Source organism: Rhamphochromis longiceps, linkage group LG8 (assembly GCF_057381845.1).
Source record: "Rhamphochromis longiceps isolate RC_006_pf linkage group LG8, R_longiceps_female_GT1.1, whole genome shotgun sequence".
Taxonomy (NCBI): domain Eukaryota; kingdom Metazoa; phylum Chordata; class Actinopteri; order Cichliformes; family Cichlidae; genus Rhamphochromis; species Rhamphochromis longiceps.
Window position 1 is genome coordinate 32726185 of NC_140564.1, and position 27444 is coordinate 32753628.

Sequence of the window (27444 nt, forward strand, 5' to 3'; positions counted from 1 at the left end):
TTCGTATGTATTTGTTTGGAGTACAAAACGCTGCAGAAAGTACAGTAAGTAACATAAAATCACCCTCCTTTGAACCTACAAATAAAAAAACTAAAAGTAACTGCGACATAAAACAGCAAAAACTAAGCAGAATATAAATTATCTGATTACTGACTACTCAGTCCATCACATCTCCTTTAAATGCTTAATTACTGCCCTGTCCCTTTAAACACTGTACAAAAGCTTTAAAAGCCAGAAATTCCACATTTTCATGCCATAGTGTTAAAGAGTTTAGGGTTTGGGCTACTTTTCATCATCTTAGACCAGACACTAGTTTTATCCATCCCACATGTTAAAACAATGCTTCATATTTTATGATAGTGATTTTTTTAAATGAAAAATGTTAGTTATTGTTAAGAATTCAGAAAGCAGAATAAAATTAAGATAACGTTGTGCACTTACAAGGAGGGCTCAAACATGCTGTAGTGAGCCTCTATCTCTGAAAATGTTCTCAGGAAGATTTTGTATCCCACCTTTCAGCATATTTAATACTAAAAAGGATCTGACTCGGGGGGGCTCAGGTGGGAGGCAGTCACTGACGGGAGAAAAAGAAAGAATAATAAAAGTGGAACCCTTGTTTCCAGCTCAGTTTCTTTGTTTCGACCGTGGTCGCTCCGCTGTGGGATCGCTGGGGGCGCTAATGTGTGCAACACCCGGTGTTTGAGTTGCGGGATGGAGTTTCGCTGACACACACACACACATATACAAAAGCGTTACGGAATATTTGTTTTGACCCTGTCTGTCCACTAACAAAGCCAAATCTACCGGGCGCACCTACCCGAGCAGCATGGCCGATAATATTGTAAGTACAGCGGCGGGTGGGCTCCGGCTAACGTTAGCTAGCCTGTTAGCCGGACTCCTGAGTGATGAGGCAGCAGAATTAGCTTGGCTAGCATTAGCAAGCTAACATGAGCTAAGAGTGACCAGGGCCTGTTCAGCTAGCCGGCTAATATGATAGCTAGTAGGCTAGCTGACGACATCCGAATGAAAAGAGTCATTGTTGGCTAACGGGAGAGCGACAATAACGGCCGGCTTAAAATGACTGGCATATTCTTTCAGCTCTTTAGCATGACAGTAACACGAATAGCTCGGTAACGATGGGAGCTGTGATGTTGCACATTCACCACGAAAGTGATATTTAGTTAGTCTGTGAATGAGCCAGTACACACTGACAGCTTTCCAGAGTAGTTCAATGTCAACATCGTCATGTTGCAGCTAAAAACCAGAGATTGATGAGCTAACGTTAACCCGACTTTTCTTTCTGCACTGTCACGGTTGTCATAATACCCCGACACTGACACCGGAGGGGGGCAGAAAGGGGGGGAGCTGCGTCCTGGTTTTGACTGACAGGTGTTTGAAATGCTACAATGGATTCGGGCTTGTACTGTAACGGCTGAATTGTGGGTTTATTTCTGTCCCTCCTTTAGATCATCAGGGTGCAGTCCCCAGAAGGGATGAAAAAAATTCCTTCTACAAAGAGGGAGACAGCTGCTGCTTTTTTAAAGAAGGTAATGTGGTAAATATAACAGCACTCAAGCATCTTGTTTTCTTCTGTGCTCTAAGGGCTGGTTTCCAGCCTCAGGATTTATCAGTTTGGCCTGGCAGTCCAATATAAGGGGGTCAGTTCAGCCTTTAAATGAAGGTGGTGGCTGACTTCTGAACAATGCAGGATTTTAATTAGTCATGGCTGCTGTCTTCTTCCCTAAGCCCCATTCTGCCTTTTTATAAGGATCCCTGCTGACAAACCCACTGGATAGCTAAGAAAACAGTTTAGTTAAAGACTTCTAAACACATTATAGTTTTAATTCAGCTGTAGATAGTATGCTTTATTTGATGTTTGCATAAGATAATGAAAAATGATCTGTGAATAGTTGTCCAGCAGTTACAAACACAATAACATCTAAGCCTGGGCCATCATATTCTGTTCTGCTTATGACCTCTTTGGGTTTCCGAAGGCATGGGAGAAGATGAGGGAGAGTGAGCTCAAAACAGTTGTCCTCAGGTTTTTCAGATGTAAAGGAGGGGAAACAGGTAGTTTCTGTAGCTTGTGTTTCCATAAACTGCCAGGCACCAGCACTCCTTCACCTCAAGGCTTTGTCAGCTCATCCTTATTATTTATTTTCCTGGAAGTAGTAACACCGTGTCCTCATGCAGTTGAAAAGTCACAAAATTCAGAGTACCATCCTAATCTGCACGCCCTCCCTCACTTCATCTCCAGTTCACAAAGATTACCCATGTTTGCTGCCTTCAGGGTACAGTGGTGCCACATTGTTTTAAATTGCTATGCATTGTAAAATTAAGTAAGAATAATAGACATAAAATAAAATGGTCACAGTTTTCTGGCTGGAAGAATGAAAGGCTATCTGAAAGCCACAGTATAGTTGCAAAAAGACTTTGATCCAATAGAAATCTGGGAAAAAAGCAACTTTTTGTTTTGACCGTTTGGTGACACCATGTTTCAAAAGGGGAGATTATCAGCTCTCTCAGTGGTTATTAGACCCATCACATGCAGTTACTTGTGGCCAAAACAGCAGGAATGTTATTCTTGATGCTTCAAAACAGGTCTTTTTAAACCAAAGGGCTATGATATGCTAGTCATGTTAATACTGTCAATCATAAGGATGTACTGATATATGAACCAAATATAGTCATTAGCTGATATTGGCATATCAGCAAGTAAGATGGCATTTATCCGCATCAGTAGCTGATATTTATCTGTTGTGTCACATCGGTCATGTGCTGGCAAAAAAGCAAAGAATTTCCCACTCTCTGCTTTCCTCCACACCAGAACTGGATCCAAGCCTTCTGTACGTTATTTCCACAGTACACTGAAAACCTGTGGAGGCCTCTTATTTTTTCCACAAAGAAAATTGATTAGAAAATGTTTTATCTTTCAATCAGTACAGGAGTGTTATGTGTTGTGTGTGGGCTTTGTTTTGTTTTTTTCCTCCTCTTGTGCCTGTACATGCATGAAGCTGTGTAGGAAGTAACAGAGCAGGTCGGTCCTTCACCGCTCCTGTGCGTTTTTGTGGATTGTGTTTGATGTTTTAGAGTCCAGGCATTGCTTCACATCACAGAAGGCACAGATAAAAGCAGATAATCTATTTTTTATAGGACTTGAATTTTACTGAAGGCCTGTTAATAATTTAATCCACTTCCCCAAATCTAGTGCATAAAATACAGGAAATTCCTGTATCCATTTACAGCTGTCTGGTAATGTTGAACCCAACATTTGCACCAGTGGTGAATCACTGCTGAGCTGGACTCACATCAGATTTGGACAACTCCTAATCTGATGTCAGTCCAACTCTGCAGGACTGTGAACGCCCTTTGGTGTTTCAAGAAGTTTGGCTGACACAAACAGGCTTCAGAGATGTGAATTTGAAGACCTGCAAACATGAACTGTAAGTTAAAACTTTAAATCTAAAGACCTTCTTTACCAAAAAGGACAGAAGCCGGTGAAATGACAATAAAAAATGAAGTGATCTGCTTGATTGGTAAAATATCAGGTATTCAGGTGACAAGAGTCAGCAAAGCAAAAATAGGAAGTTTTAGCAAATTGACAACAAACGTGGTAAAATACAGTGTGAGGTAAGAATAAGGCACCGTAAGACTTATAGTAAAGCTGACCAATGGTATTACTCCCAAGTTATACAAGTCTCACTTACCAAAGGACTTAAGAGCCACTTTCCCCTCTGTTTCTGGGTAAATTTTCTCTGTTATGCTTCAATTTTACACATGAGGATGGGAAATAATTACATTTGCATTTTAATCACTGTCTATGAAAAGCCTAAAATAGAAGCATATAACGCAGACAGAGCACTGCAGCAGCACCTCATCAAAATGCATTTGTTAAGGCAGGACTGTGTAGCTTGCAATTCAATGGAAAGTTTTCACTCCGTACTGAAATGCAGCTATGAGCCAGACAGAAAAGAGAGGAGCTGAAAACAATGTCTGATTGTGTACTTTTCCCATAGTGATGAGATCTTACGCTGTTCTTTTGGTGTGTCATGAGAAAAGTGATCCCCAGACAACCTCTATGCTTCTCACTGCTCTTCTGTTCTCTGCTAATTTTATTAGTGTGGACTAGAGCTGGGCGATATATCGAGTTTTAAAAAAATATCGATATATTTTTATACGAGATATAAGATGTGACAATATCTTTTATATCGATATAGTCTATGTTACGTTAAAGCTATACTTGTGGAGCCGCAAGTTTGCCTCTCTTTCGTCCACTTTTGTCTTTAGGCAACGTTACTCGGCCTCGCCCCTCCTTCACTGAATACAACTCCCCCTCCTCCCCCATCGCTTCACCTGCAGGAAGCGACAAGACGGACACGGCAAATCTCCGTTAATGAGTTACTGCGCATCGACCCGTGCGTGGGGCTGGACGCCGTCAACGTGTTAGCTAGCTAACCACGCTAACAAGCTAACCACGCTAACGCCATGCAGCCCAGAGGCGCTGCACAGCCTAAAATCCTTTCATTTTCTCAAAAGTTGACAGCGCGCCTTATGTATGAATTCTGGTTGTGCTTGATGGCTGCGAACCGATTTTATGTGGTACACAGCGCTCAGCAATCTGTCAAAAAATGTTTTAGTACGACTTTGGTAAGCTACGGAGCTGCACCGCTTGATGGACTGTCAGAGCATTACGGCTACCGAGGAGCCTCGCGGAGTGATACGTACTGTGCTTCAACGTAATATTACCCTACTGTGTATAAGGACCATAAATGGCACCTGTTAAGAGACGTGGTTACGAAGAGGATTTCAAACTCAATGCTGTCAGTCACAGAGTAGAAGTTGGGAACAGAGCAGCTGTGAAATCTGTCTTTGTTATTGTGCTCAGCGTCTTTTAGTTTACATTTTGACTGCACAATTGTGAGCTTTTTGTTATGCACAAAAACAACATTGTTTTCTTTTATTTATGGAGCATTATTATTTAATAAATGCTCATAATTTATTTTTGAGTAAATTTTATGTACATCTATGCTCTATGTTAATAAAAGTGCCTGTGTGACATCTGGGACACAGCTTTGACTAAGAACTCTCTTTTTGTTCTTACTTTATGGCTTTAAAAAAAAAAAAATCGAGATATATATCTTATATCGCCATCTAGGTAAAAAAATATCGAGATATGAATTTTGGGTCATATCGCCCAGCCCTAGTGTGGACTTTAAAGACGTCATCAACTGGTTTAGATGTTGGAGGAGAGAATGTTCTGCTGAGCATTCTTTCTCCTGAGAAAATAGCTTTTAGGTGGTTGTTGAATGAAGTACTTTTCAGACATAGGTGTAGAGTTCTGGAGTGCACCGGAATGCCACTTTCTTCCTCAAAGTGAGGAAATAAAATATTGGTGTTTAGCAAAATTCTAGTGAAATCCAGTTATCAGTTCAGTATATTTCATGTAAGAGAGCCATTAAAGACTAATCAGATTTGAAGTCAGTATTTTTCTCCTCTGTCTGTAACTAGTAAACGTAACAAGGTGCAAAATATGCAGCGCAACATGTCTCAAGTAAAACAGTGTTTATAGAATGACACAGAATACCAAAAATAACTTCTTCTTTTTTTTTCACACAACCCAATATGTAAGTTTTTGGGTTTTTTTTTTTTTTTTACCATCAGTACAGGTTAGAGTCAACTATTTGGATTTGTGGAAGTTTCCTTTGGTTCTGTCTAAAGCCTCTTTATCAGATCTTAAAATGCATGTATGTGGAAAAAAGGCCCACACAGGGAAATGATCAGCATCCCACTGAGTGTATTACAGTTACATGATGTGATGTAAAAGTGCTACGAGGGAGACCCTCCTGTTCGATCCGCTCAGAGTGCCAACCATAAAGAGGTGTTCCTCCAGGCTGACGCTCTTTGCTAATCTGCTTTGAGTGATTGGTATCTTTTCAAGAGCAAACTGTCTTTACACAAGAACCAGCACATGTGATAAGAATTCACTCCCGGCAGCACAAGGCTTTGACGTTTATGCTTAATGATGAATTTAAAGTGTCTTGATGGCTATCAATGTTTTTGTTCCAGGCTATATGAAATGTGTGTCGTATCGATATTCTTGTCAAAATCCGGTATCTGCTTCTCCCACAGGTGGCCAAAGAATTTGGGTTCAACTCTAATGGGTTTTCGGTTTATCTGAACCGCAACAAAACCGGAGAGCTCGTATCCCAGAACAAAACCCTCAGCCTTCTTAAGATCAAGTAAGTAGAAACAAACAGACTTTAACCTTTAATTAGAGTCTGAATTTCACTCTTGCCTCTCCGGGGAGTGTTGGTTCCCAGAAATACTGTCTTCTTTGTCGACCTCCACAGCTTTAATCATCTTATTCTTCTCTCTCATGTTTTGTAGGCATGGGGACATGTTGTTTTTGTTCCCTTCAGAATCCTCCACCTCCTCCGGGGAGGTTATGGACACGGCCACCCCTCACACATCTTCGTCACTACCATCCGTCTCGTCCTCTTCTTCGTCCTCCATGATCCCCCGGTCCTTTTCAGCGCCCCAGGTCCAGGAAGATGAGATCGATCAGTATCTGGCCAAGCAAGATGGCAAGATCTACAGAAACAGAGATCCGCAGCTGTAAGGAAGAGGACCAGCTGCACACATCTGACCTCAGTGCAGATGTTGGATACCTAATCATTCTTTTCTTGTTCCAGATGTCGCCATGGTGCCCTTGGGAAGTGTGTGCACTGTGTACCGCTAGAGGTAAGATATTTCATTCCTGTGCTTTGTTTCTTAAATGATGAATGTTAGGGCTATAAAGCATGTTTCTTCTGATTCCAGCCTTTTGACGAAGACTACCTGAATCACCTCGACCCACCAGTGAAGCACATGTCATTCCACGCATACCTTCGCAAGCTGACGGGTGGCGCTGATAAGTGAGGAGCTGTTTTTAATTTTCCAGTTTGGTTGCTCATAATGTCAGACTCTGACACTGTTCTGATCTCCTGCAGGGGGAAGTTTGCTGCTCTGGAGAACATCAGCTGTAAGATAAAGTCAGGCTGCGAGGGTCACCCTCCCTGGCCGGAAGGCATCTGCACCAAGTGCCAGCCGAGTGCCATCACATTGAACAGACAGGTATGTCACGGTAACAAGTGTTGGGAGAAATATTCGTTTACTTCTTTTATCAGCAAATATGACACCGAAAATACTTGAAGCGAACCTTCCTGTCCTGGGAGTACTCCATATTTCACCATATGAAAGATGGAATGAGCTCCAGAACCCTGAAGTGGTTTAGAAAATGAATGGATTGGATTACTCTGCAGCTGTTTTACTGAAAATGTGCCTATTTGCTTAATACTGCACACATTTGTAATGTTTTCTGTCCCTGTTAATAATTTAGATCACAGTAAAAGTTTCAGGCGCATTAAATGGCAGGTGTACATTACAGTTAGCTTCAGTACAAAGTGCTGAGCAACACTGGGAATTTAATCCCCAAGTATATTTTAGCATGCAGACTCCTCCTGAGCGGCTGCTTCCACATCTTCAAAGAAACTTGATCCATGTCTAAAAAAACCAAACAACAGTCCTGAGTATCACACCGTGTATGTGAATGTAGTTTTTCTTTTCCCCCCCCAGAAATACAGACATGTAGACAACATCATGTTTGAGAACCACACCATTGCTGACCGCTTCTTGGACTTCTGGAGGAAGACGGGCAGTCAGAGGATGGGGTACTTGTACGGCAGATACACGGAGCACACAGACATCCCCCTGGGCATTAGAGCGGAAGTGGCTGCCATCTACGAACCCCCACAGGTGGGACATTCTCACTGAGCGTATTGCTGCCTGATTCTGCTCTGCAAGTGAAATTGTGTCTTAGTTTATTTGCTCAATAAGGTTAAAGTCCTCACTGAGCATTAACTGCATTTAAAACTATGCTGTTTTTCTCGGCTGTGTTTCAGAATGCCACCCAGAACAGCCTGGAACTGTTGGATGATCCCAAAGCTGCAGCCGTGGACGAGATTGCTGCCAAACTGGGCATGTGCAAGGTTGGGTTTGATTTCCCCTCAGTGCTCTGTTTGACCTCACATTGCTTTCATGTTTGCATACAGGCAGAACTATATGCATGCACATATATACAAAAAATAGATGCCTCTACAGTCAGACGTTAATCCAGTGAATGGATTCCAACTCCACCACTTAGGCTGCAGCTGGCAGACGTCCTTGTTCTGCTTTGCAGCTTTACTGTGCTCAGTACTAGTTCTCCTGGTAGAGTGGCCTTCCAGCTACTAAAGGGACTACTGTCAGTGTCGAGTTGGAGTCTGTCAGAGAGCTCAAGACACCTAAATGACCCTGATTAGCCTGTTGCTGCAAGTGGGGCATGGATGACCAGGGAGAAAAATCTGACATGAAACTTAAGGGTGTACTCAAAACAGGCAGTACATAACATGCCTGACCACAATTGTCCCCCAGAAGTCGAGTTAGTTTGGCGTGATCTCTATCCCCACCCACCCTCTTGACTCCAGCACTTCTTCAGTTAAAGCTGCAGATTTTCTATGAAAATCTCTTTAATTAAATAACATCTGTAAGGCCTGTCAGAGGTCAGCCTAAGATTAAAAACATGACAGTAAAATAATGAAAGTCATGAAATGGATTATTTTTAATGACAGTTTCAAAAATACCTTTCTCTGCACTGTTTTTAGCTCATATTGGGCTATTTTTGTAATCGTGGTGGTAAGTTAATAGAAAGCTTTCTATGGAGCTTGGTTTCAGTCTGATATCTCAGAGGGCACAGCACAGGCAGGCGTATGTCCAATCAGGTGTAGCTCGGTGTTTGGAGCTGTCAGTCATCTGTCACCACTGTTTAGTGGCTCACACATCATGTGTTTGGTACTGTGAAGCACGGTGACCTTCACGTGTAAAACGGGAACAGCGATGGGGAGACGCATGCTGTTGCTGTAATGATGTGTTAGTGTGGTGGGAGAAAATCATGCAGGGATATTTGGAGTATTGAGAAATACAAATTTATTTTGAAAGGTTGAAGAAGCACAAAAATATTTTTAAACTTCAAGACTCGGGCGTATGCAGTGATGTTAATCCTTGCATGTGTATGTGTTTTTTGCATATCACCTGGTGTCTTGTGGTTTTTGTTTATCTAAGGGCTGTTTTTGTTCCATTTGGATAAAAAGATGAAACTTTGAGAATTGAGTTTAACTTATAGTTTTGTTACATCATGTAAAATCGCTGAATATTCGAGCAGATAATCTTATGAGTGGACATTATTATGTTTGCTTGTTCTGCAGGTGGGGTGGATCTTCACGGACCTGCTGTCTGAGGATACGAGGATAGGCACCGTCCGCTACTCGAGAAACAGCGTGAGGATCCATCTGACTCAAAGATGATCTGTTAGTCTTAATTGTGGTGTTTTCCTCTGTGTATCCTTAATGTCCTTACTTGTGTTAGGACTCGTATTACCTGAGCGCGGAGGAGTGCATCACAGCGGGATACTTCCAGAATGAACATTCAAACCCCTGCAGACTTTCTCGAGACGGACACTTTGGATCCAAATTTGTGACTGTGGTCGCGACAGGTTGGTACTGTTCCTTTTTTTTTTCTTGTGAGTGGTTTATGAATGAGAAACAGGGGAACATTTTCTTCATTACTTTATCAATGCAGGCATGGTTACTTGATCATAAACCACAAAAAAGCATCTCTTCCCAAAATGTCCTTTTGGCTTTTCCAATGGGAACACAGTGGCATCAAATCCTCATGTCACACCCTAACTTGTCGTTAACATGGAAAATTATGTAGTGAAAAGCAGAAGGGGGTCGATGTCCTCTTATCTGCTGAAGTTATAAACATACTGGACAATTACGCAGGTAGATAACCTTTTTTTTTTTTGGTCATATAAATCTACCACACCTGTAGAAAAATATTTCAGGTAAAGGTGGGCACACAGCAACTCATGCAACTGGATTTTTATTTCGTATTTGTATGTTTTTCAAATAGCAGAGCCCTTTATTTTTGAGCTGTTTCCGTCAGAGCCAGTAGCGTACTGCAGTTTGGGGGAAGTCGTAAAGTTTAATCATTTCTTTTTGTTTGTATCTGCTGTCGGTTATAGACTTTAGAAAAACATTCAGTATCTGCAGGTCACACTTCAGCAGGCTAAAAAAAAAGTGATTTGGTGCAACTCTGGGTATAGTTAAGTTTGTGGTTCAATCACAGATTACCTCAAGCCTAGAAACCTGCTTGACAATTTATTTGGGTCAGTCTAATACAGGGTGTCCAACTCCAGACATCGAGGGTCGGTGTCCTGCAGGTTTTAGATGTGTCCGTGATCCAACACAGCTGATTTAAATGGCTAAATGACCTCCTCAACATGTCTTGAAGTTCTCCAGAGGTCTGATAATGAACTAATCATTTGATTCAGGTGTGTTGACCCTGGGTGAGATCTAAAACCTGCAGGACACCGGCCCTCGAGGCCTGGAGTTCCCCACCCCCTGATCTAAACAGACTTAAATCATTCATTAATCTGCACATCCCAGAATGCAACACTCAGCATGTTGTAGCCTCTCCTTTCATATATCCATAGAACTCTTACAATCTTAAGGAAACTGGTTTAGGTGTTCAGTTTACAGCTTTACTGTAAGGTCTGTCAAGTGTTAAACTACGACTTAAAACATGTGCGTCCATTTGAAGCCAGAGGAGCCAGACGTTGTGCGGGATCAGGCATGAATGTTTTCACCGCCTTTTGTATTTGTTCCAAGAAAACACCCAGCAGTGACCTCAACACTTTTATTTGCATGAGTGAGGCCCCGGCAGCCAAAGCTGATGTCATGGCTACGCATCTCGCAGCAAGCAGGGGCGAAGTCCATCTGTTTTACTGTTTGTAAATCACTTGCATGTGTAATGCTAAACAGACTTTACACACTCAGTGTTTTACACACTATAGTGTTATTGCAGTGTGCATGATTTCTCTGTTGATATTTTTAACTTCTCATCAGGTTGTCCTTGCTTATTAAGATTGACTTTATTCTGGCTTTGTCAAAGATTACATTTTGTGGTAAACTGGATGAATAGAAAGCTATTTAAGGAGAACTTAAACAGCTCAAAATCACTTTGTTTAGTTCAGCTTGAGCTGCTAAGGTGACTAAAAAATCGAGCATTCAGTTAGCAACATCTACTGACAAAGGGTGAAACGCTTAAGGTTCTCAGGGGAACCTGTGGATTATTGATGGTTGGCTTATCTCAGGATCCCTGATCACCTGATCCACTTTATACAGCACATCACATGTCACTGCTGTCTTTGGCTCTCTTGATAGTCTTGTGATTGTTGCACAGCTCTCCTAACGTGGGCCTTTGTTAGTGACTGGCAGTTGCCTTTGCAAGACTAGTTTTAAAATCATCACCATCCTTAATTTATTTGCAATGGAAATAATATTTTTGTTTTTCGGCGAGTGGTTATTATTTATTTATTATTATTTATTTATATTTCTCTGTGCTGTTTTATGTGCAGGTGGTCCAGATAACCAGGTGCACTTTGAAGGATATCAGGTGTCCAATCAGTGCATGGCTCTGGTGAGAGACGAGTGCCTACTGCCCTGCAAAGACGCTCCCGAGCTGGGCTACGCTCAAGAGTCGAGCCCTGAGCAGTATGTACCAGACGTCTTCTATAAGGTGAGATGGCGTATAAAAAAAGCTCTGATGTGATGAAGTGTGCATGTTTAAGAAAAAAATAAATATTAGGTACTTATTTTGGGGTTAGATGTTACTTATCAGCTCATCCAGATGTTGAGATTGATTTGTCTGATTTTCACATCCAACAGGACAAAGACAAATTTGGAAATGATGTCACGTTTCTAGCTCGACCTCTTCCCGTGGAGTATCTTATTATAGATGTGAGTATTTTTAATAATACTTTTTGTTACTTTAGTGCAGCAAACTATATTCTGACACTAAATTTCCGGAAAACTTGTATAGAGAAATATTATTTTCTTCGCAGATAACCACAACTTTTCCAAAAGACCCCCAGTATACCTTTTCTTCTTCGCAACGCTTTCCCATTGAAAACCGGGATATTCTTGGAGAGACACAGGTAAGTACTGTCAGCATGAGCTTGTATTTCCCTCATCCGATTCAACAAGGTATAAAAAGGCCATCAAAGTATTTGGTTTAAGGAGAGGATTGATGGTCCCAGTTTGGGAAATGGGTGTTTGGAAATTTAACTTATCTCTCATCCCCTTCGTCTTTGTACTGTTTTCACGTTAATGCATAAAGACAGTCGCTCGTCCGTCCGTAGTGTGGCTATCTTCTACAGATAGCAGAGACACTGAAGAATCCATCACAAATCTGGCATTCCAGACAACGCACAGTGGAGGTTGTGGGCAAGCAGGGAACAACAAAATCCAATAGCTGAAAACACTCTTCATCTCCCGTGTTGTGGTAAAATCACAGAGTGCACGGCATAAGTGTTTAGAAAGGAACTCTCAGACAGTGAATTTAAAAATAGCAGCCATGCTGGAAACTGTGTGGACATGCCTGAGTGACTGACTGTGAAGGTGTGGTTTAATAATTCATCTTGTTTTTCTTGTTTGTTTGCAGGATTTTCACAGTTTAGCGACATACCTGTCTCAGTGCACCTCCACATCATTCCTGAACATCGTGTCAGACTTTCATCTTCTCCTCTTCCTCGTCACCAATGAAGTCATGCCTCTGAGAGTAAGTTCAAAGCCTTGACGCTTTCAGGTTTTCATTTGTTTCCCATTTGTAATGCAGATGATGGGTTGGACCGCATTCTTCTCCAGTCTGGAAGTAGTTACTCCTCCAAGGATGTTTTCACTCAGACCTTTCTGCTCATTTTCAAACCGGCCCATCACGACGGTCGCAAACATTGTTTTTCTGTAATGAACCGCTTGATCAGATTTGGATGTCCTACATAAAGCACAGACTTGCCAAACATAAACTCTCTGGTGTACTGTTTTTGCTTTTAACTCCTCAGCATCTTGAATAATTTTCAGCAGATAGATGAAAGCTTGTGTTTGTATCTGCAGGACAGCATCGGGCTGCTACTTGAAGCAGTGAAGACTTCTAATGAGGATCTGGCACAGACCTGGAAGAAGTCTGAGCAGTGGGCCACCATCGAGCAGCTGTGCAGTAAGTCAGGTTTTTATATGAACCACAGATTTAAATTCTGTTTTTGACGGCCTGTAAACTTGGTGTCTTGATGGTACATTTCATAAGGTTCTCATCTGCACATAACCATAAATATATAGCAACATAACCAGCTGCCTCCCGGGTGAGTCTTTTCCTGCAGATAGACTCCACCATGTTAAACTGCAGCTCATTATTAAGCTTACATGCTCTTTCTAAAGAGCGCCTCAAATAAACCATGACTGCACAAAAAATGTTCGATCACACGTGTGTTTGATATGGTTGGTGTTAAATATTACTAATAAATATGAATAATTTACTATGGTTAAAAAAACGAATGTGTCTCTGGACTGACTTTGAACTGCAGCAGGAGGAAAGAAGCTGCAGACATTTCTATAAAGTGGAAAATCACTCAGATGGTGTGTGCTGCTGATTTGAGCTCATTAGTAAACAGATTATTGGGGATTATTTAACTCAGCAGACCACAGAAATAAACTCTGCCTGCTTGTGACCTCTCCACCGTTACCACCTGTAATTTTCCAGGTTTCCACCAGTGTATTACAAGCTGTGTCTAAGGTGACGCCCTGTTAATACTAAGTTAGCTTGTAACTCCTTATCTTGGTGTTCTTGTTAACTGTTTTAACATCTATAGACAAGACTTAGGTTTCAGTTTAAAAACAGGGAGTAAAGAACCAAACAGATGTTATATCTGGATACTGTTTCAGCTGTTCAGCTGACTCACTTATATCCACTTATTACTGAAAGAATCCTGAATGGAAGTCTGTAGGAGAAGAAACCGCAAAGATGGTGGTAGCTTTTTCAACCTTATTTCAAGTGACAAGTTAATTATAAGATGCTTTAAGAGTGAGAGGACAGATGTGTTTCTAGGAGGATGTTGACTGTGTGTTACTCTGCCTTTGTGCAGGAAATGTGAAATGCATCTAAACATCTGTAGAAAGTTTTATTTTAATACTAGTTTAAATAGACTGCTGGTGCCACCATGAGCATGATCGGATTAACCAATCAGCTCCTGAAAATCACCCTGAAAGAAGTCCCTGCAGAGTAGCTTCCTGTAGTGGGAATGCTCATAAAGGTGTAGGTCCACTCAGCTGTTGATCAGAGAAAAGATGGCGGCATATCTTCCCAGAGAGGCTGCTGCATAAAACCACTTCTACTCTTCACTGTGGTAATATCCTGTTTTTCCTCTGCTGTCCTTCCAGGTACAGTGGGTGGGCAGCCCTCCAGCTCTCTGGATTACGGGGCCATGGGCGGCCCCTCGGTTCCTGCCTCCTCCTCCGCCATGTGGTCCTGCCTCCACTGTACCTTCATGAACCAGCCCGGCACTGAGCACTGTGAAATGTGCAGCCTGCCCCGCAGTTAAAACCCTTCGCCCTCGGCCCTGCTTCCACACCCTTCACCGATCGAGCTCAGTCACTGCACCAGGACCAGCTGCGAGACTCTGACGGCGTCAGCGATCTTTTCTTTTCTCGCCTCACGTCGAAGCCTCTGCCCTTCCCATCTCACAGGCTGCTGTGACGTGCAGTGGGATTTGCTCGTTTACATCAATTTCACTGAGTCAAAATAAAGTTGAATCAGAGGGTTTTTTTTGGTTTGTATCCCTTCACACTGTTGCTTTTCTGAGAGGCAGAATACATTTTAGATAAAGCACTCTGTGGCTGAGACCCCTTTCACTCAAATAATCCCGCCGCCCTCCTCGGCTCAAACATCCTGCTGTGACTCAGGACAACAGCGAAGACTCGAGTGTTTGGATTTTTTCTCACACCAGTGCCCCGCTCACTGTCACATGTCTTCTGGAAAATCTTGCTGTGTATAAATACATTTAAGAGTTGATACTGTTAATTTAATTAAGCATTTTTCTTTTTTGGTTTTTTATCAGATTGTAGCGTATACTTTAACATTTTGAATCTTCAGAGTGGGCTCGGCTCCGTCAGGTTTTCATAGGTCTCTTTGATGAGCCCCTTAAAGTACAATCATCAGTCAAAGCTCAGACCTGGAAATGCTACGAGCTGCAGAGTAATCCCACTTAAATAGAGTTTCTATTTTCAGTATTAAATTTGAAAAGACGCCCTCCTCTGATCGAACACGTTGGTGATGATCGCCCTTTTTTTTTTGAATGAGCCTAAAGTTGTTTTTTTGTGTTGCTGGTTTTTTGTAGCGTTTGAATTTGGTGGTTTGAACTCGAGCAGGCACAATATGTAGCTTCTTATTTTATCAGCTGTATGTTCTGTGTCTCTGTTAAACTACATCCCCAGGACAACCACCCGCCTTCATCGTTCTCTTCACCGACTCGCAGAGTATCATCCGTGAGGTGCTTTAGAAACAACCGGTGCTCGCCACTTTCACCTCCCTGCCTGCCAGCCAGGGCAGAACTGATGTTCCTCCACTGATGGTCCCCTGCAGGTTTTCTTTTCTTCTTAATCACTCTGTGTGCGAGGGGTCGCAGGTGAACACGGGGGGGGGGAGAAACACCCAATTTAAACCTGCAAACTAGATGGCACCACCTCCCAAAATCCACGTTAAACCCAGAGTCTGTTCATCCAATTTACAGCAAATTACTTTGCAGTATTATAGCAGGAAAAGCTTTGGGTGTATTAGTGATTTTTGAAATCAGTCCACCTGTATTTTACCTGCTTACACCGGCAGAGATATCGGCTGTAAAAGAGGATCTGTGGAAGTAAAGGGAAGTTTGTGGCGCTCGGAAAATTCCCAGTACCTGTTAAAAAATACCCTTAAAAATCTGACCATCGCTGATTTATGACGATAGTTTTCAATTTTATTTCTGCATCAAATATTGGGACCAAGACATAGCATCATAAGAAAAAAACCCTCCTTTGTTCTGGTGAACATGCGGTGCTCAAATCTTCTCTAACATCTAAGCAAAAAAACAAAACCAACTGATGTTTTTTGTTAATAGTGTTGTTTAAAGGGAATTTTGGGGAGTTTGACACATGTGGCCAACGTTAGCTTTCACGACTTTGCATTTTTCTAGTACTTCTGGATGTTTTGACCTGTTTAATGCATTAAAAAGGGACACAAACACCATAAAGCTGCACAGTAGCTAATGTACACCATCTTCAGACTGTACATAAAAGATGGACCTAGCCGCAATATTTAAGTCCCAGCTGAGGGTCTCCTCTGCTGCAACATTTGCATCTGGAAACTGAAAGGGACTTGTGTAATCTGTTTGTGACTCTAATAACAAACAAAACTTCCTAAATGAGCATCACGTGTTCAAGAAGACCTCAAACAATCAGCAGAAAACTGCTTAATCAGGTTTTAGATCCATGGAGCTTCTATATATATGGAAGTCTTTCTGAGTCGCCCCCTGCTGGCCATTACAGAGAATGCAGGTTTAAGGCAGCGCTTCTATGGCCATAAGCTCCGTCCATCTTTTGTTGCCACCTTATAGGTTTAGTTTGGGTGTTTCTTTTTTCCCACCCCAACACTTTTTTTTTTGCCCCAACAATGGTCCACATGAATGAAATCAGTAATCAGTACTGTAGAGTTGAACTGCAGCTTTTGAAAATAGGGCTCTTCAGGTCAGAGGACGAGTCGTGGGCGCCAGATTCCTGCTATTTATGAGACGTGTGCTTCTTTGTAAGACGGTAATTCCATTGATGGAGTGAGGATATATTTTTAGTTGTAGATTGAGTTCTTTTCTTTTTGCCCGGTGGTATCATTATCGCCCCTCCTGAGCGTGATTTCTCTGATGTCATGCTGACAGACAGCGGTGACCTTTTCCTTTTGTATTGACCCGGGGGCCGTTTGCTGAGCAAGCATGCTCTTGGACTTGCAGCCGTTCCTCACTTTCCACAGAGCTAACTGAGGACCCTGAAAGTTGTATGGTGTTGACCTGGATTTGAAACAATAAAAAAGGAGTTGATGGAAAAATGCTGTCTTTGCTTTGTTGGTCTGCCTGGTTCAACGTAAATCGATCTCTGGAGGATGAATCTATGCTTCATTTTTTTCAGTGGCACCAGGCTTATCCAGAGCCTTTCAGGAATCTTTTTCCTCTGCAACATTTTCCACGTACACCTCAGTGATCCTGATGTGCTCCCAGGCCAGATGACAGGTTTTCTCCAAGTATTACATCCTGATCAGATGCTGAACCACCTCAGCTGCCTCCCGAGATGAAGAAACGGTGACACCATACATTTTCAGAGAAAAATAATTTAAAATTCATTTGTGACATCATTCTTTCAGAGCTCATGGTCATATGTGAGGGTTAGAGCATCAGTCTACTGGTAAATGGAAAGCTTTACCTTCTAGCTCGGGCCTTTGCAACTTCTGCATGACTGGTGACTGCTGGAAAACCGTCAGTGAAGCCAGGCAGGAGAACTTCGCTGGGAGCCCCTCCTGAAGGCAGACCTGGGAAGATAGCCATGTCTTGCTCTATGGCGCTCGTGAAGAATTAACATGAGTCTGCTGGCCTGTGGACAACAGCCTTTATAATTTAGTCTTACATTTGTTTTGTAGACGTTATTTTATAACTAGGTATCAACTGGTTTATTATTTCCACACATTAAAACATATTTATGTCACCATGAAGGCATCTCAGTGAATTCCCATGATATGAAGTGGTATGTTTACATGCAGATAAAATGCTAATAAAGTGACTGTTTAATTGCCATGATTAGACCCTGTGGAGGCGGTCCGGGTCTGGCTGGTCTCCTGTGAGCTCACATGGACAGCAGATGAAGAGCAGGAATTTTTAGGTTGACCTTAAAACATCAAAGAGCTCCGCTGAAGCTCTCAAAGGACTGAGATCATATTCCAGCTTTTACATTTTTACATATGCGGTTTTGTTTCCCTCCTCTCAACATTTTCTGCCTCATTAAATATTGTTTCTAAGCTTGAGGTTATGCAACCCTCTTCTGTTATTTTGACCCCTCAAACTTAAGAGTTAACAGAGATAGAAAGCAGGTTTCCCTCCACTGTGAAATCCTGATATATGATGCTCCGGCTGATGGGAGTGAGGACTGAAGATCCTCCCTCTGCTTCAGATTAAAAAGCATCAGTTTTATCCAGATCTCTTTGTTTTACCTCTGACTGCCAGAACAGGTGGGTTTCCTACACGTTAACTACTTCGACTGCTGTTTTCCTTCATGGCCTCACACTCGGTGACTGAGAGCTCTCAGGGGTTCATTTGTGTGTTGTTGGGCTTTTTTTCATCAGGATGAGAATCGCTGGAGTTCTGATCGTGTTGTCTGCAGCTCTGTGCATCGCTCAGAGACAGAAAACAAGCTGGAGACCGGAGTGGGATTACAGGAATGAAGGCAAGTTTAACAGCTCAGTGTTATCAGCTCGGCGTTACAGGGAGCTTTTTGAGAGGAAAACTCTACTGCTGGTTATATTTATATTTTCCATAGAATGTTAAGCATAACCTGATCACACTTTGGAGCACAAATAACCATTAAAATATAGAATATTAGCATTTAAATGAAACTGAATTCAGATATTTATAGTTAAGCATCTGAAAATGTTTAGTTTCAAATAAACTCTTTTTACATACAAATCTGGTAGTTGAGTTACCATAATTTATGCATTTAGCCAAAAAGATTTGTTTCCTGTCTTTTTTAAAAGTCATTCTTTCAGCAGAGCTTTAGCTCATTTTACTTTTTTGTTTGTTTTTGTTTTTTTAATCTGACTAAATAAATTTCAAATAAATAAATACATTTCTTAGATGTATAATGCTTAGAATAAATGTTACCAGAAGTGTTTTCAAATAATTATTCTTAGTTTTCTTCATTTAATGTTTGTCCTGGTAATACTGAGTGAATGTTAACAGATCTGAAGGTTTACACATCAAGAGGGTTTCCTGTTTTCTGTTTTGAAGTAATCTGCTGGAAGTTGTAAATGGTAAATCATCGATTCCAGTTTGTCAGCTATATTCAGCAGCTCGGGTGTTTTTCAACAGGATTTCAAGCATCTTTGTGATTCTGTGTGTTTTTAAGAAGAATCTCATCTACTTAACTAATGTTAAGGATTAGTTATCAAAAACCTTTCTATTCTGAAGAAGCAGTGAGTCAGACCTTTTAAGAAAAAAGAAATCCCTAGCGCTGGAGCTCGTTCTCTGTTATTGTGATTCATTGGTTCTGTGAACTTAAACTTTATATGTTATTTTAAAAAAAGAAGTGCTGTTGAAGAGAAAAGACCTTCCCTTGATGTTCATCTGCTTCCTTCATTTTCAAACATGTTTTATAATTCCTGGGAGAGCCGCGTCTCCACTAAAATCTACACCCATGGCAAGTTTTACACACCAGCCAGTTTATAGAGAAACTCATCCACAGTCTATGAAAACTATTATTAGTTGCAGCTCTGCACTGACTTCCCCACCACTCTCCCTCCCTCTTTTTTTTTACTTCTTTTACTTCTTTCTACAAGGTTACAATAATTCATGATACCTGTATGAATGAAGTCATGTACAGTTGTTGCTGATGTAATAAGTTCAAAAGCAGAAAATAATAAAGTTCGTTTTCCTGGCTTGCTCACCTGCAGCAGAGAGAGTGAACACCAGAGGATGTGCCAACCTCACGCTGGTTTTAGACAACTGGAAATACGCCATCATGACGCAGGTCAAAGATCTGCTGCTGCATGACCACAACACTGTGCTGCCCGACTATGGCAGGTGAGGTTTTCTGTTTTAGGGCCTTTTCTAAGTCTCCTGCGGCACAGTTACATCAGTCTGGGTGTTCGGGCTTTGCGCATCAGTCAAAATGTAAAGAATAACTGTAACATTAAAAGGTCAGCTTTAATTTGAGCAGGTTTGCACAGATATAGAAAGTATATCTTTCTATATCTGTATCTATTTTCTTCTAAATGTGACCACAATTATTTTTTAAAATTAACATTTGGTATTCAGTATGATTTCAAAGTAGCGACTGAGGCCATGAACTCATCGGGGCATTTTTCTTACATGGACTAATGTACTTGGACACTGCTTTCCACAACCAAGAGGTGAAAGAGGAGAGACAAAAAGAGGGCGCAGAGAAGGAATATAAAACTGAAACTGTTGGAGAGGAAAAAAACACTTTAATTTCTTTGTGTTCTTTCAGGATCCAGCCTCTGTCAGAAGCTCTGGGAGATCTTTACAAAGAGTTCAACTCCCTGAAGGAGCGTCTCGCTGAGCTCACGACCAAGTTTGATGGAGTGGAGGCTTTCGTGGACGATGTGAGATTAGGGAGGAGCCCTGCACCACTCCGAGGTGAACCCCGACCCCCAGGGTCACTGCCAGGGGAGGCGGATGGTGCTGGAGGTCGGCCCAGTGGAAGGAGGAGCCGGGTCATAATTCGGAGAATCAAGAAACCTGCCGGCTCACAGGACTGAGGATACAGCATCATACTGTTAATGCCGGGCCGAGACGGGGTTACATGTTTGTCTTATATTTCACCTCACTGTGTTTTCTGGTGCAAATCACATTTATAACTTGGACTTGAGAAGGAGAGACTGTAACATAAACTTAATTTACACCTTAACGCTTGAGTTAACACACATGTTAATATAACAGCAAAGAAAGCCCACTCTGAGTCCACACGAATCTGCACAAAAAAGTCTCAGATGTTGGACCAAAAGCACAAAAGTAAGAACATAAATAAAGTGCACTGTGTTGGCACTCTTTCTGTTTTGTTCAGTCCATAGTAATCACAACATGCTGCTTCTTATAGCATCTAACTAATTTTTAATAAATGGAAAATTACTATTTCCTCCAGAGGAGTTGTTATACTCTTCTTCACCAGCAGATGTCTCCCCAACATCACCGAGATCAAAACAGTGATTTAGTTGATTGAGAACTTGGTTTTCAATCAACTTCGATCTCGACATATTTGACTGAATACAAAATGGATTTAAACTTGTTGTGGTCAATAATATTAATATTAATAATAATAATGATGATGATGATAATAATGACATGGTTTTCTTATGGTCTTTCAAAATAAAAGCCTATTTGCTACAAGGATTGAGGATTTCTAACAATCTTCAATTAGTCAGCATCGGTGGTGTTTCAGTTTTGATTCTTCTTTACTTAGTTTTATCGGTGCGCATTATTGTTTGGATCACTTTTGTGTTTGTTTGTTTGTGCATTTTTTCTAGTTAATTGAGCCCAATAGCCTTAGTGCTACTTCACTTAACCCTTAACCAGGATTTTAATCAAGTTATCTACACATGCAGGAAGTTCACAGCTTCATTAAATAAAAGTTGTTATGAACAATACTTACCCATGGTTATTAATACCCATTCATCCATTCATTTTTTAAAAAGTGACGTCAGATACTATTAGTAGTAGTAGTAGCAGCAGTATCCTTTAGTGAGAATAATGTGGATATATTACACATATTTGATGTGATTTTTGTCTTTTTCTTCAAAATAAACCTTGTGCTTTTGTCACGAAGTAGTTTTTTTTTTGTTTTTTTTTTACTATAGAATAAAACATAATAAAGATAGATGTAATTCACGGTAATAATGTCAGTGGCTGGGTTTCTTTGTTTTGGTACTGAAAGTGAAACTTCCGATCATCACCTGAACGCGGCATAAGTTTCTTCTTTGCAGAGAGTCACACAGAAACGAAACTGAAAAGGTTGCTTTCCGGTTTAGGGACTCTCAAGATTTTACCTACAGAAACAAGACGAAGGAATCTGTAAAGACTGCATTATCTAACCAACTACTGACCTAAACGGATTTTTATAAAACCGGGTAATATTTTACAAATACAAACGTATATGTTAGATCAATAATGGGGAGATGCGGGTAGGCTTGTGAGTCTGAACCTTTGGGGACGGTCCCTGTGTGTGGGCGGGTCCATCAGGAAGTTAAGTAAATGTTTGTCTGGCAGATTTTTAGTGTACGACTTGCGAAGCTAACATACAAACAGGTAAGCAAGCACATCATGAACTTTATGTATTTTTGTCTTTATTTAATAAATGTCACTTGGTTATTTCAGATCTTACGGTCATTCTTGTCCTTTTATCCAGTAATAACAAGCGTACTTGATTATTTTTATTATATTCTTATTACCTTTAATGCCACAGTCGCTTCTCAGCCTGTTTTTGTGCATCTCTGGTACTTTTTGGTAGTTTTTACTCCTTTTATTAGACTTTATGACGCTATTTTGTCAAAATATGATGCTGTCATTTGCTGTTCTACTTCATTTTATCATAAATTAATTGTTATCATATTCATTTGTACTGCTGATAAGATGAGGCAACCTAATAGGGTGTTTTTATGACTATAAAGGAAGTAATTGCAGAGTGTGTGCCATGATATGCTGTGTGCAGTATTTTTAAGGTATTTCTGCTCTTATAAAGAAGACCAGTTGCACTAATTTTATTAACTGTAATGCAACAACCTTGACCTGAATAGTAAGCCTCACAGGGATTAAAAGCTGTAACTGTGCCTGTATTTTTATATTTAAAGACAGTTCCCGCAGAGCAGGGGCTCACCTGAGAAAGGTGTCTCTACAGATGGAGGAGGGGGGAGGACACCCCCACTGTGCCAGTGGGCAGCAGGTGCAAACCAAGGAAGCTGAGGATTCTGCAACCAAAAGACCACGGAAGACAAATACGGTAGACATGCAGTCACAACAAACAGCTTTCAGGGGCCTGTTAGTGGTGTTTGAGCCGTCGTGAAATATATAAATTAATGTGTGTTCCAGGAACATGGAGCTGGAAAGCCCGGCAGGAACAGTCGAGAGAAGGAGAGGAGAAGAAGGAGAAATCGAAGAAGAAAAAATGCTAAGGGAGAGGCAGATGTCAAAAGTGAAAACATACAGAAGGATCAGAATAAGGCTATGGAGACTGAAAGCAGCCAAACTCAGGACAGCGAGTCTTTAAAAACACAGCCTGAGGTTCCCCAGACTGAAGACAACTTGCAAAAAGGGGAAAACAGCGGCGAACAACCACAGAAAGATCCTAAGATGGTGCAAGCTCAGACTCAAACAGGGAAGCTCAAAGGCCCAGATAAATTCACACAGACTCCAGTTGTTACACAGAAGAATCAGGAAACGCAGACAGACTTTCCTGTGCCGAAACAAGACGAGGGAAAGGGTGAAAAGATGGTGCAAGCTCAGACTCAAATAAGGAAGCTCAAAGGCCCAGATAAATTCACACAGACTCCAGTTGTTACACAGAAGAATCAGGAAACGCAGACAGACTTTCCTGTGCCGAAACAAGACGAGGGAAAGGGTGAAAAGACTCAACCCGCCACAGAGAAAGCTGCTGAGGTGCAAGAAGATCAGAACAAGCACACACCTGGACCCAAGCTGCAAGGAGACAGCTCAGTTCAGACTCCATCAGAGCAAAATCCAGAAGGAGAATCATCATCATCATCAGAGCCAGCCAAGAAGCAAAGAAGCGAGAAGGAGTCAAAGCCTAAACAGGAGAATCCCTCTGCAGAAGGTTCAGGTGTTGCATCTCAAACTGAAGAAGGTGCCAAACAGAAGTCTTATGCTAAAGCTGTGGCTGAAGTGGGAGGGAGTGACAAACAGTCCACTGTGGCAGCCACTAACATGGCAGAAAAAACATCCCAAAGCACACGGTAAGACTGATTTTAACTGTTTATTTAAACTCTGGAGCTAAAGCTCATATTTAAACATTTATCTTTTTCACTCACAGTGATCGAAGCCCAGTGAGACCTCCACCCGGAGTTCCTATGTTCACCTTTCACATCTACGCTGTGCTGGACAAAGCGTTTAGATTCAACCAAGAACACGACAGGCTTCTGCTTCAAAATCAACAAGGGTATTTCCTGCCCCTTGTAATAACACATTTTGTGTAAGTATCTATGATGTATTACAGGTTGTATTTTTTATTGTTCTTTATGTTAGATTTTAGGACAGTAACATACACAAGAGGTTAATAGCAAAGCTCCTATGGTTCCACAGTTTTTTCCTGCTGCTTAGGATGATAGTGTGATTCTATTTTGTGTTTGGCCTTTTTACTTTATACATCCAAGTGCCTGTACTAACATAGGTCCATAAAGAATTTCTTTCCTGGTTTGGTGTGGAAGGATTTCTGTGGTTTGATCAAACCCCCAATTAACCAATTTTTTTGAAAATATACATTGGGGCATTTTAGCCTCTTTCTGTTTCTTTGATATGACAATGGAGGAAAGCTGTGTGGTAGGGCACATAAAATCACAGAACGAGGTCAATGCATAGTGAGGTTCATAGTGGGCAGAGGTCTCCAGCTTTTTGCAGAGTTATTTGCTACAGACCTCCAAACTATGTGTGGCCTTTAGATTAGCTCAAGAACAGTGTGTAGAGAGCTTCACCAGCTGCACCCAAGCCTTACGTAACAAAACACAATGCAAAGCATCACATGCACTGATGAAGTGGGGAAAAATTAGATTGGCCCGGGAAGAGTCCACAATCCAGCAGAACGCCTTTGGGCAGAGACTGCTAGGCCAGGCCTTCTTGTCCAACGTCACTGTCTGACTTAACAAATGCACTCCTGGAAGAATGGTCAAAAATTCCTGTAAACACTCCTAAACCTTGTGGAAAGCCTTCCCAGAAGAGTTCAAGCTGTTACAGCTGCAAAGGGTGGGCCGACATCCTTTTAAATCCTGTGGATTAACAATAGAATGCCAATCCAAGTACATATGTGAAGAAAGATACTGAGCAAATACTTATCAATGCAGTGTATTTGGAGAGTAGCTTGTGTAGATTGTCAAGCATTTGAATATAGCTGTTAATATATTTTATTTTATTATATTGTTTTTTCCTGCATTTCACCTGAATAAGTTCTTTTTTGCTCCAGAGGATGTTGTGTTTTTATCTAGATAGATACAAATTTGGCATGAATATCCCTTTCACTCAAATCTTCAATATTTTATCTTTAGTGGACTAAAGCAGGAAGGTTATCTGGTGGAAGCATGGCTCTCTGTTGAAGAAAGCAGCTTGCGAAGAGGCAGCTGGGTGACTTATTGGTATGGTGTAAAGCAACGAGTCAAAGAGATTTCAGGAACTGCCACAAGACATATTTACATTCCTTCAGACCCAAGTATTAAGGGTAAGACAAACACTGAGCTTGAGACTGCTATTATGTCATTTGTCCAATTCTGTTTCCTGGATTTCCACATAAACTGATCCCAAACCTGCCTGTGTTTTATACAGAGATGCATCTTTATGAAGGACTCATTAGCCGTTATGATGAAAAAGGTTTTTTCCACAAAATGTTTGGCTGGAAGAACACAAAAGGTGTGGAGATTTCAAATGCCTGGCAGTCCTCAGCTTCAACTCTGCTGAACAAAATCTTCCAGAAATGGACTCCGTCAGATAAAAAGAGCACTGAGAGCTTGTGTCAAAGTTTGAAGTATTTTAAGCAGAGTCTCGGTTCTGCTCACACTAGGATGGCATACCCAGACGATTCACATCCACCTCAGGTCCAGGTGTGTTCAGCAAAAGGACAAAAAAATCAAAGTAGAAATTATCTACAGTAGCTTCTATAAACCACCATTAATACATGATTTTATTTTCAGGTGTCAGAGTTGATTTCAGAGAACTTGCTCCAAATCTTAAAAGGAGAGCCGAAGGAGAAGCTCCCGAGCTCCTGCAGGGACACTAGTCCTCTCGTTCTGGGGCTTTCTGTTTTCATGGTTACCCAAAGTTGTAGCATTAACCTTGGAGTTAAAGGCTGGGCTGAGCTGTGTCTGCTGGTCTCACAGTCTGCACTGGACAACAAAAACCTGGATGGGTTGCAGAGTTGTTTCACACAACAGTAGGTTTTTACAATCTTTAAGAAAAGTAATTCTTGGCCTGGTTAGACAACAGTTTCTCACTGACAAACATTTTGTTTGTTTGTTTAAAAAAAATCCATCTAATTGATGTGAAATAGATGTTGCTGTTTGCTACATTTTATGGACTAATAAAAAAGCAGCATAGCAATTCAAAGGCTTTAATTACTTTAAAAACTAAATTAAATTAAACTCCACTTCTAAGTTAAGTTAACCTTCATCTTTAAACATTATCTTGGTGATTGAGGTGTTGACATTTGAGCTTGTATCCTCACATGGTTCGGTTCCCCCCTCAGCACTGTGGTGGGTCTGATAAACCTCTGTGCCCAGTACATGGTGGCAGAGGTCGTCCTGCTCGTTCCTCTCCTCTTCAGACTCAGACAGCCTGGAGCTGATGCAATGAAACTGGGTCCCACTGTTGAAGAAGAGAACTGGTCTGGACTACAAAGCATCAATTTCAGTGGATTCAGAGAGAATATCCAGTTCCACCCTGAAAAAAGAAAGTGAGTCTGTCTCAAACCCATCGTAGCTTTCTTTATTTCCCTGAAGTGTCGATCAGATTTACTGAATTATTTTATTTTCCATCCACAGGAGGATGCTCTCTCTGATCCAGAAGCACTTATCACTGGCTACAGAGACGCCTCTGCTCCTGGTGAGCTGGTTATCTCTGGTTGCATTTGAGGACCTTCCTGAGTTTTCAGACGTGACAGGAGTATCTGTAGAACAGCTGATCCAGAGTCTGTTGTACAGACTGAGAAAATGTGGTGAAAGACCAGATTTAAAGAAAGAGGAAGAGAATTTAAAGGTGAAAAACCAACTAACTAATATAAACTTGTAATTTGACCTTGTTCCATCTTTAATACAGTCCTCTGTGATCACCTTTGTTCTTCCTACATGCAGCATGCTCAGCAGTGCTTTACCCACATCCTGCTGAAGGTAGACAGAGAGAAGGACAGGTAATGACACCTGAAATGTGCTTCATACATTCTGGTGTTGTGCTTTTTGTAACTTTAACTTTGTCTCTGCAGAATTATTGAAAGTGAAACCATCAAACATGCGTTCGCAAGCAGCATTGATGTTGCAAAGAACACGCGCCGCTTAGTGCGAATCGTCCCGTGGTACCAGGCCATCGTCCTGTCCTACCAGCTGGTGCTGAAGGTGGCAGCGATTTTGGAGGCTAAACTGAGAAAAGAGGTAAAACCCTACATGTTATATGTCCCATAATGCCTCAGTGTGATCTGTTATCTTAAATTTGTTATCTTTGTTTTGTGTCTTCTAGTCCAAAGAAGATGAGTTTGAGACCTTAAAGCAGCAGCTTCTGAAGGACTTGTTTGCAACGCAGGACCGAATCAGAGAGAAGAGAGACGAACTGCTTCCAAACCCGCTCCTGACATCATCAAAATCACTCAGCTATCCAAAGGAAATCGAGGCATGTAGCAAACACAGCTGATAAAATCAAACTACGTTGCTAATAATGAATTTTAAATGTATTTTTTGTTGGTCAATAATTGCACATTCTAAAGACATTACTGAAATGTAAAAAAGGGATCCTCGATAATGTAACTATAA

General features: G+C 41.3%; 3 protein-coding genes and 1 long non-coding RNA gene across 4 annotated transcripts in view; 3 read left to right on the forward strand and 1 right to left on the reverse strand.

The window, feature by feature from the left end:
• The first annotated feature begins 659 nt into the window (after positions 1-659).
• nploc4 (NPL4 homolog, ubiquitin recognition factor) lies at positions 660-15326 on the forward strand. The gene is made up of 17 exons (XM_085417142.1): positions 660-841; positions 1467-1547; positions 6130-6239; positions 6388-6615; positions 6693-6741; positions 6820-6914; positions 6990-7113; positions 7615-7794; positions 7941-8027; positions 9282-9353; positions 9442-9568; positions 11495-11655; positions 11805-11876; positions 11981-12073; positions 12580-12696; positions 13029-13131; positions 14349-15326. The coding sequence occupies exons 1-17, from the start codon at positions 827-829 to the stop codon at positions 14507-14509; spliced, it is 1875 nt and encodes a 624-aa protein (XP_085273268.1). The 5' UTR covers positions 660-826; the 3' UTR covers positions 14510-15326.
• A 153-nt stretch (positions 15327-15479) lies between these two features.
• On the forward strand, positions 15480-22272 carry LOC146664104 (uncharacterized). Its single transcript, XM_085417176.1, has 3 exons — positions 15480-18425; positions 19648-19777; positions 20205-22272. Exons 1-3 carry the CDS (start codon positions 18326-18328, stop codon positions 20473-20475), a joined length of 501 nt encoding a protein of 166 aa, XP_085273302.1. The 5' UTR covers positions 15480-18325; the 3' UTR covers positions 20476-22272.
• LOC146664105 (uncharacterized) lies at positions 20336-23532 on the reverse strand. Its single transcript, XR_014913097.1, has 3 exons — positions 23394-23532; positions 22587-22677; positions 20336-20471 (listed from the first exon to the last, which is right to left on the reverse strand). It is a non-coding gene; the product is annotated as an uncharacterized LOC146664105 (long non-coding RNA).
• The window catches only part of rnf213b (ring finger protein 213b), a 34165-nt gene continuing 28699 nt past the window's right edge, over positions 21979-27444 (forward strand). Inside the window, exons 1-12 of the mRNA XM_085417120.1 lie at positions 21979-22018; positions 22561-22709; positions 22799-23679; positions 23757-23915; positions 24982-25151; positions 25256-25530; positions 25621-25859; positions 26172-26378; positions 26467-26680; positions 26776-26831; positions 26904-27069; positions 27155-27304. Coding sequence (XP_085273246.1) covers positions 22608-22709; positions 22799-23679; positions 23757-23915; positions 24982-25151; positions 25256-25530; positions 25621-25859; positions 26172-26378; positions 26467-26680; positions 26776-26831; positions 26904-27069; positions 27155-27304 — 2619 coding nt within the window. The 5' untranslated portion in view covers positions 21979-22018; positions 22561-22607. The remainder of the gene's footprint in view (positions 22019-22560; positions 22710-22798; positions 23680-23756; positions 23916-24981; positions 25152-25255; positions 25531-25620; positions 25860-26171; positions 26379-26466; positions 26681-26775; positions 26832-26903; positions 27070-27154; positions 27305-27444) is intronic.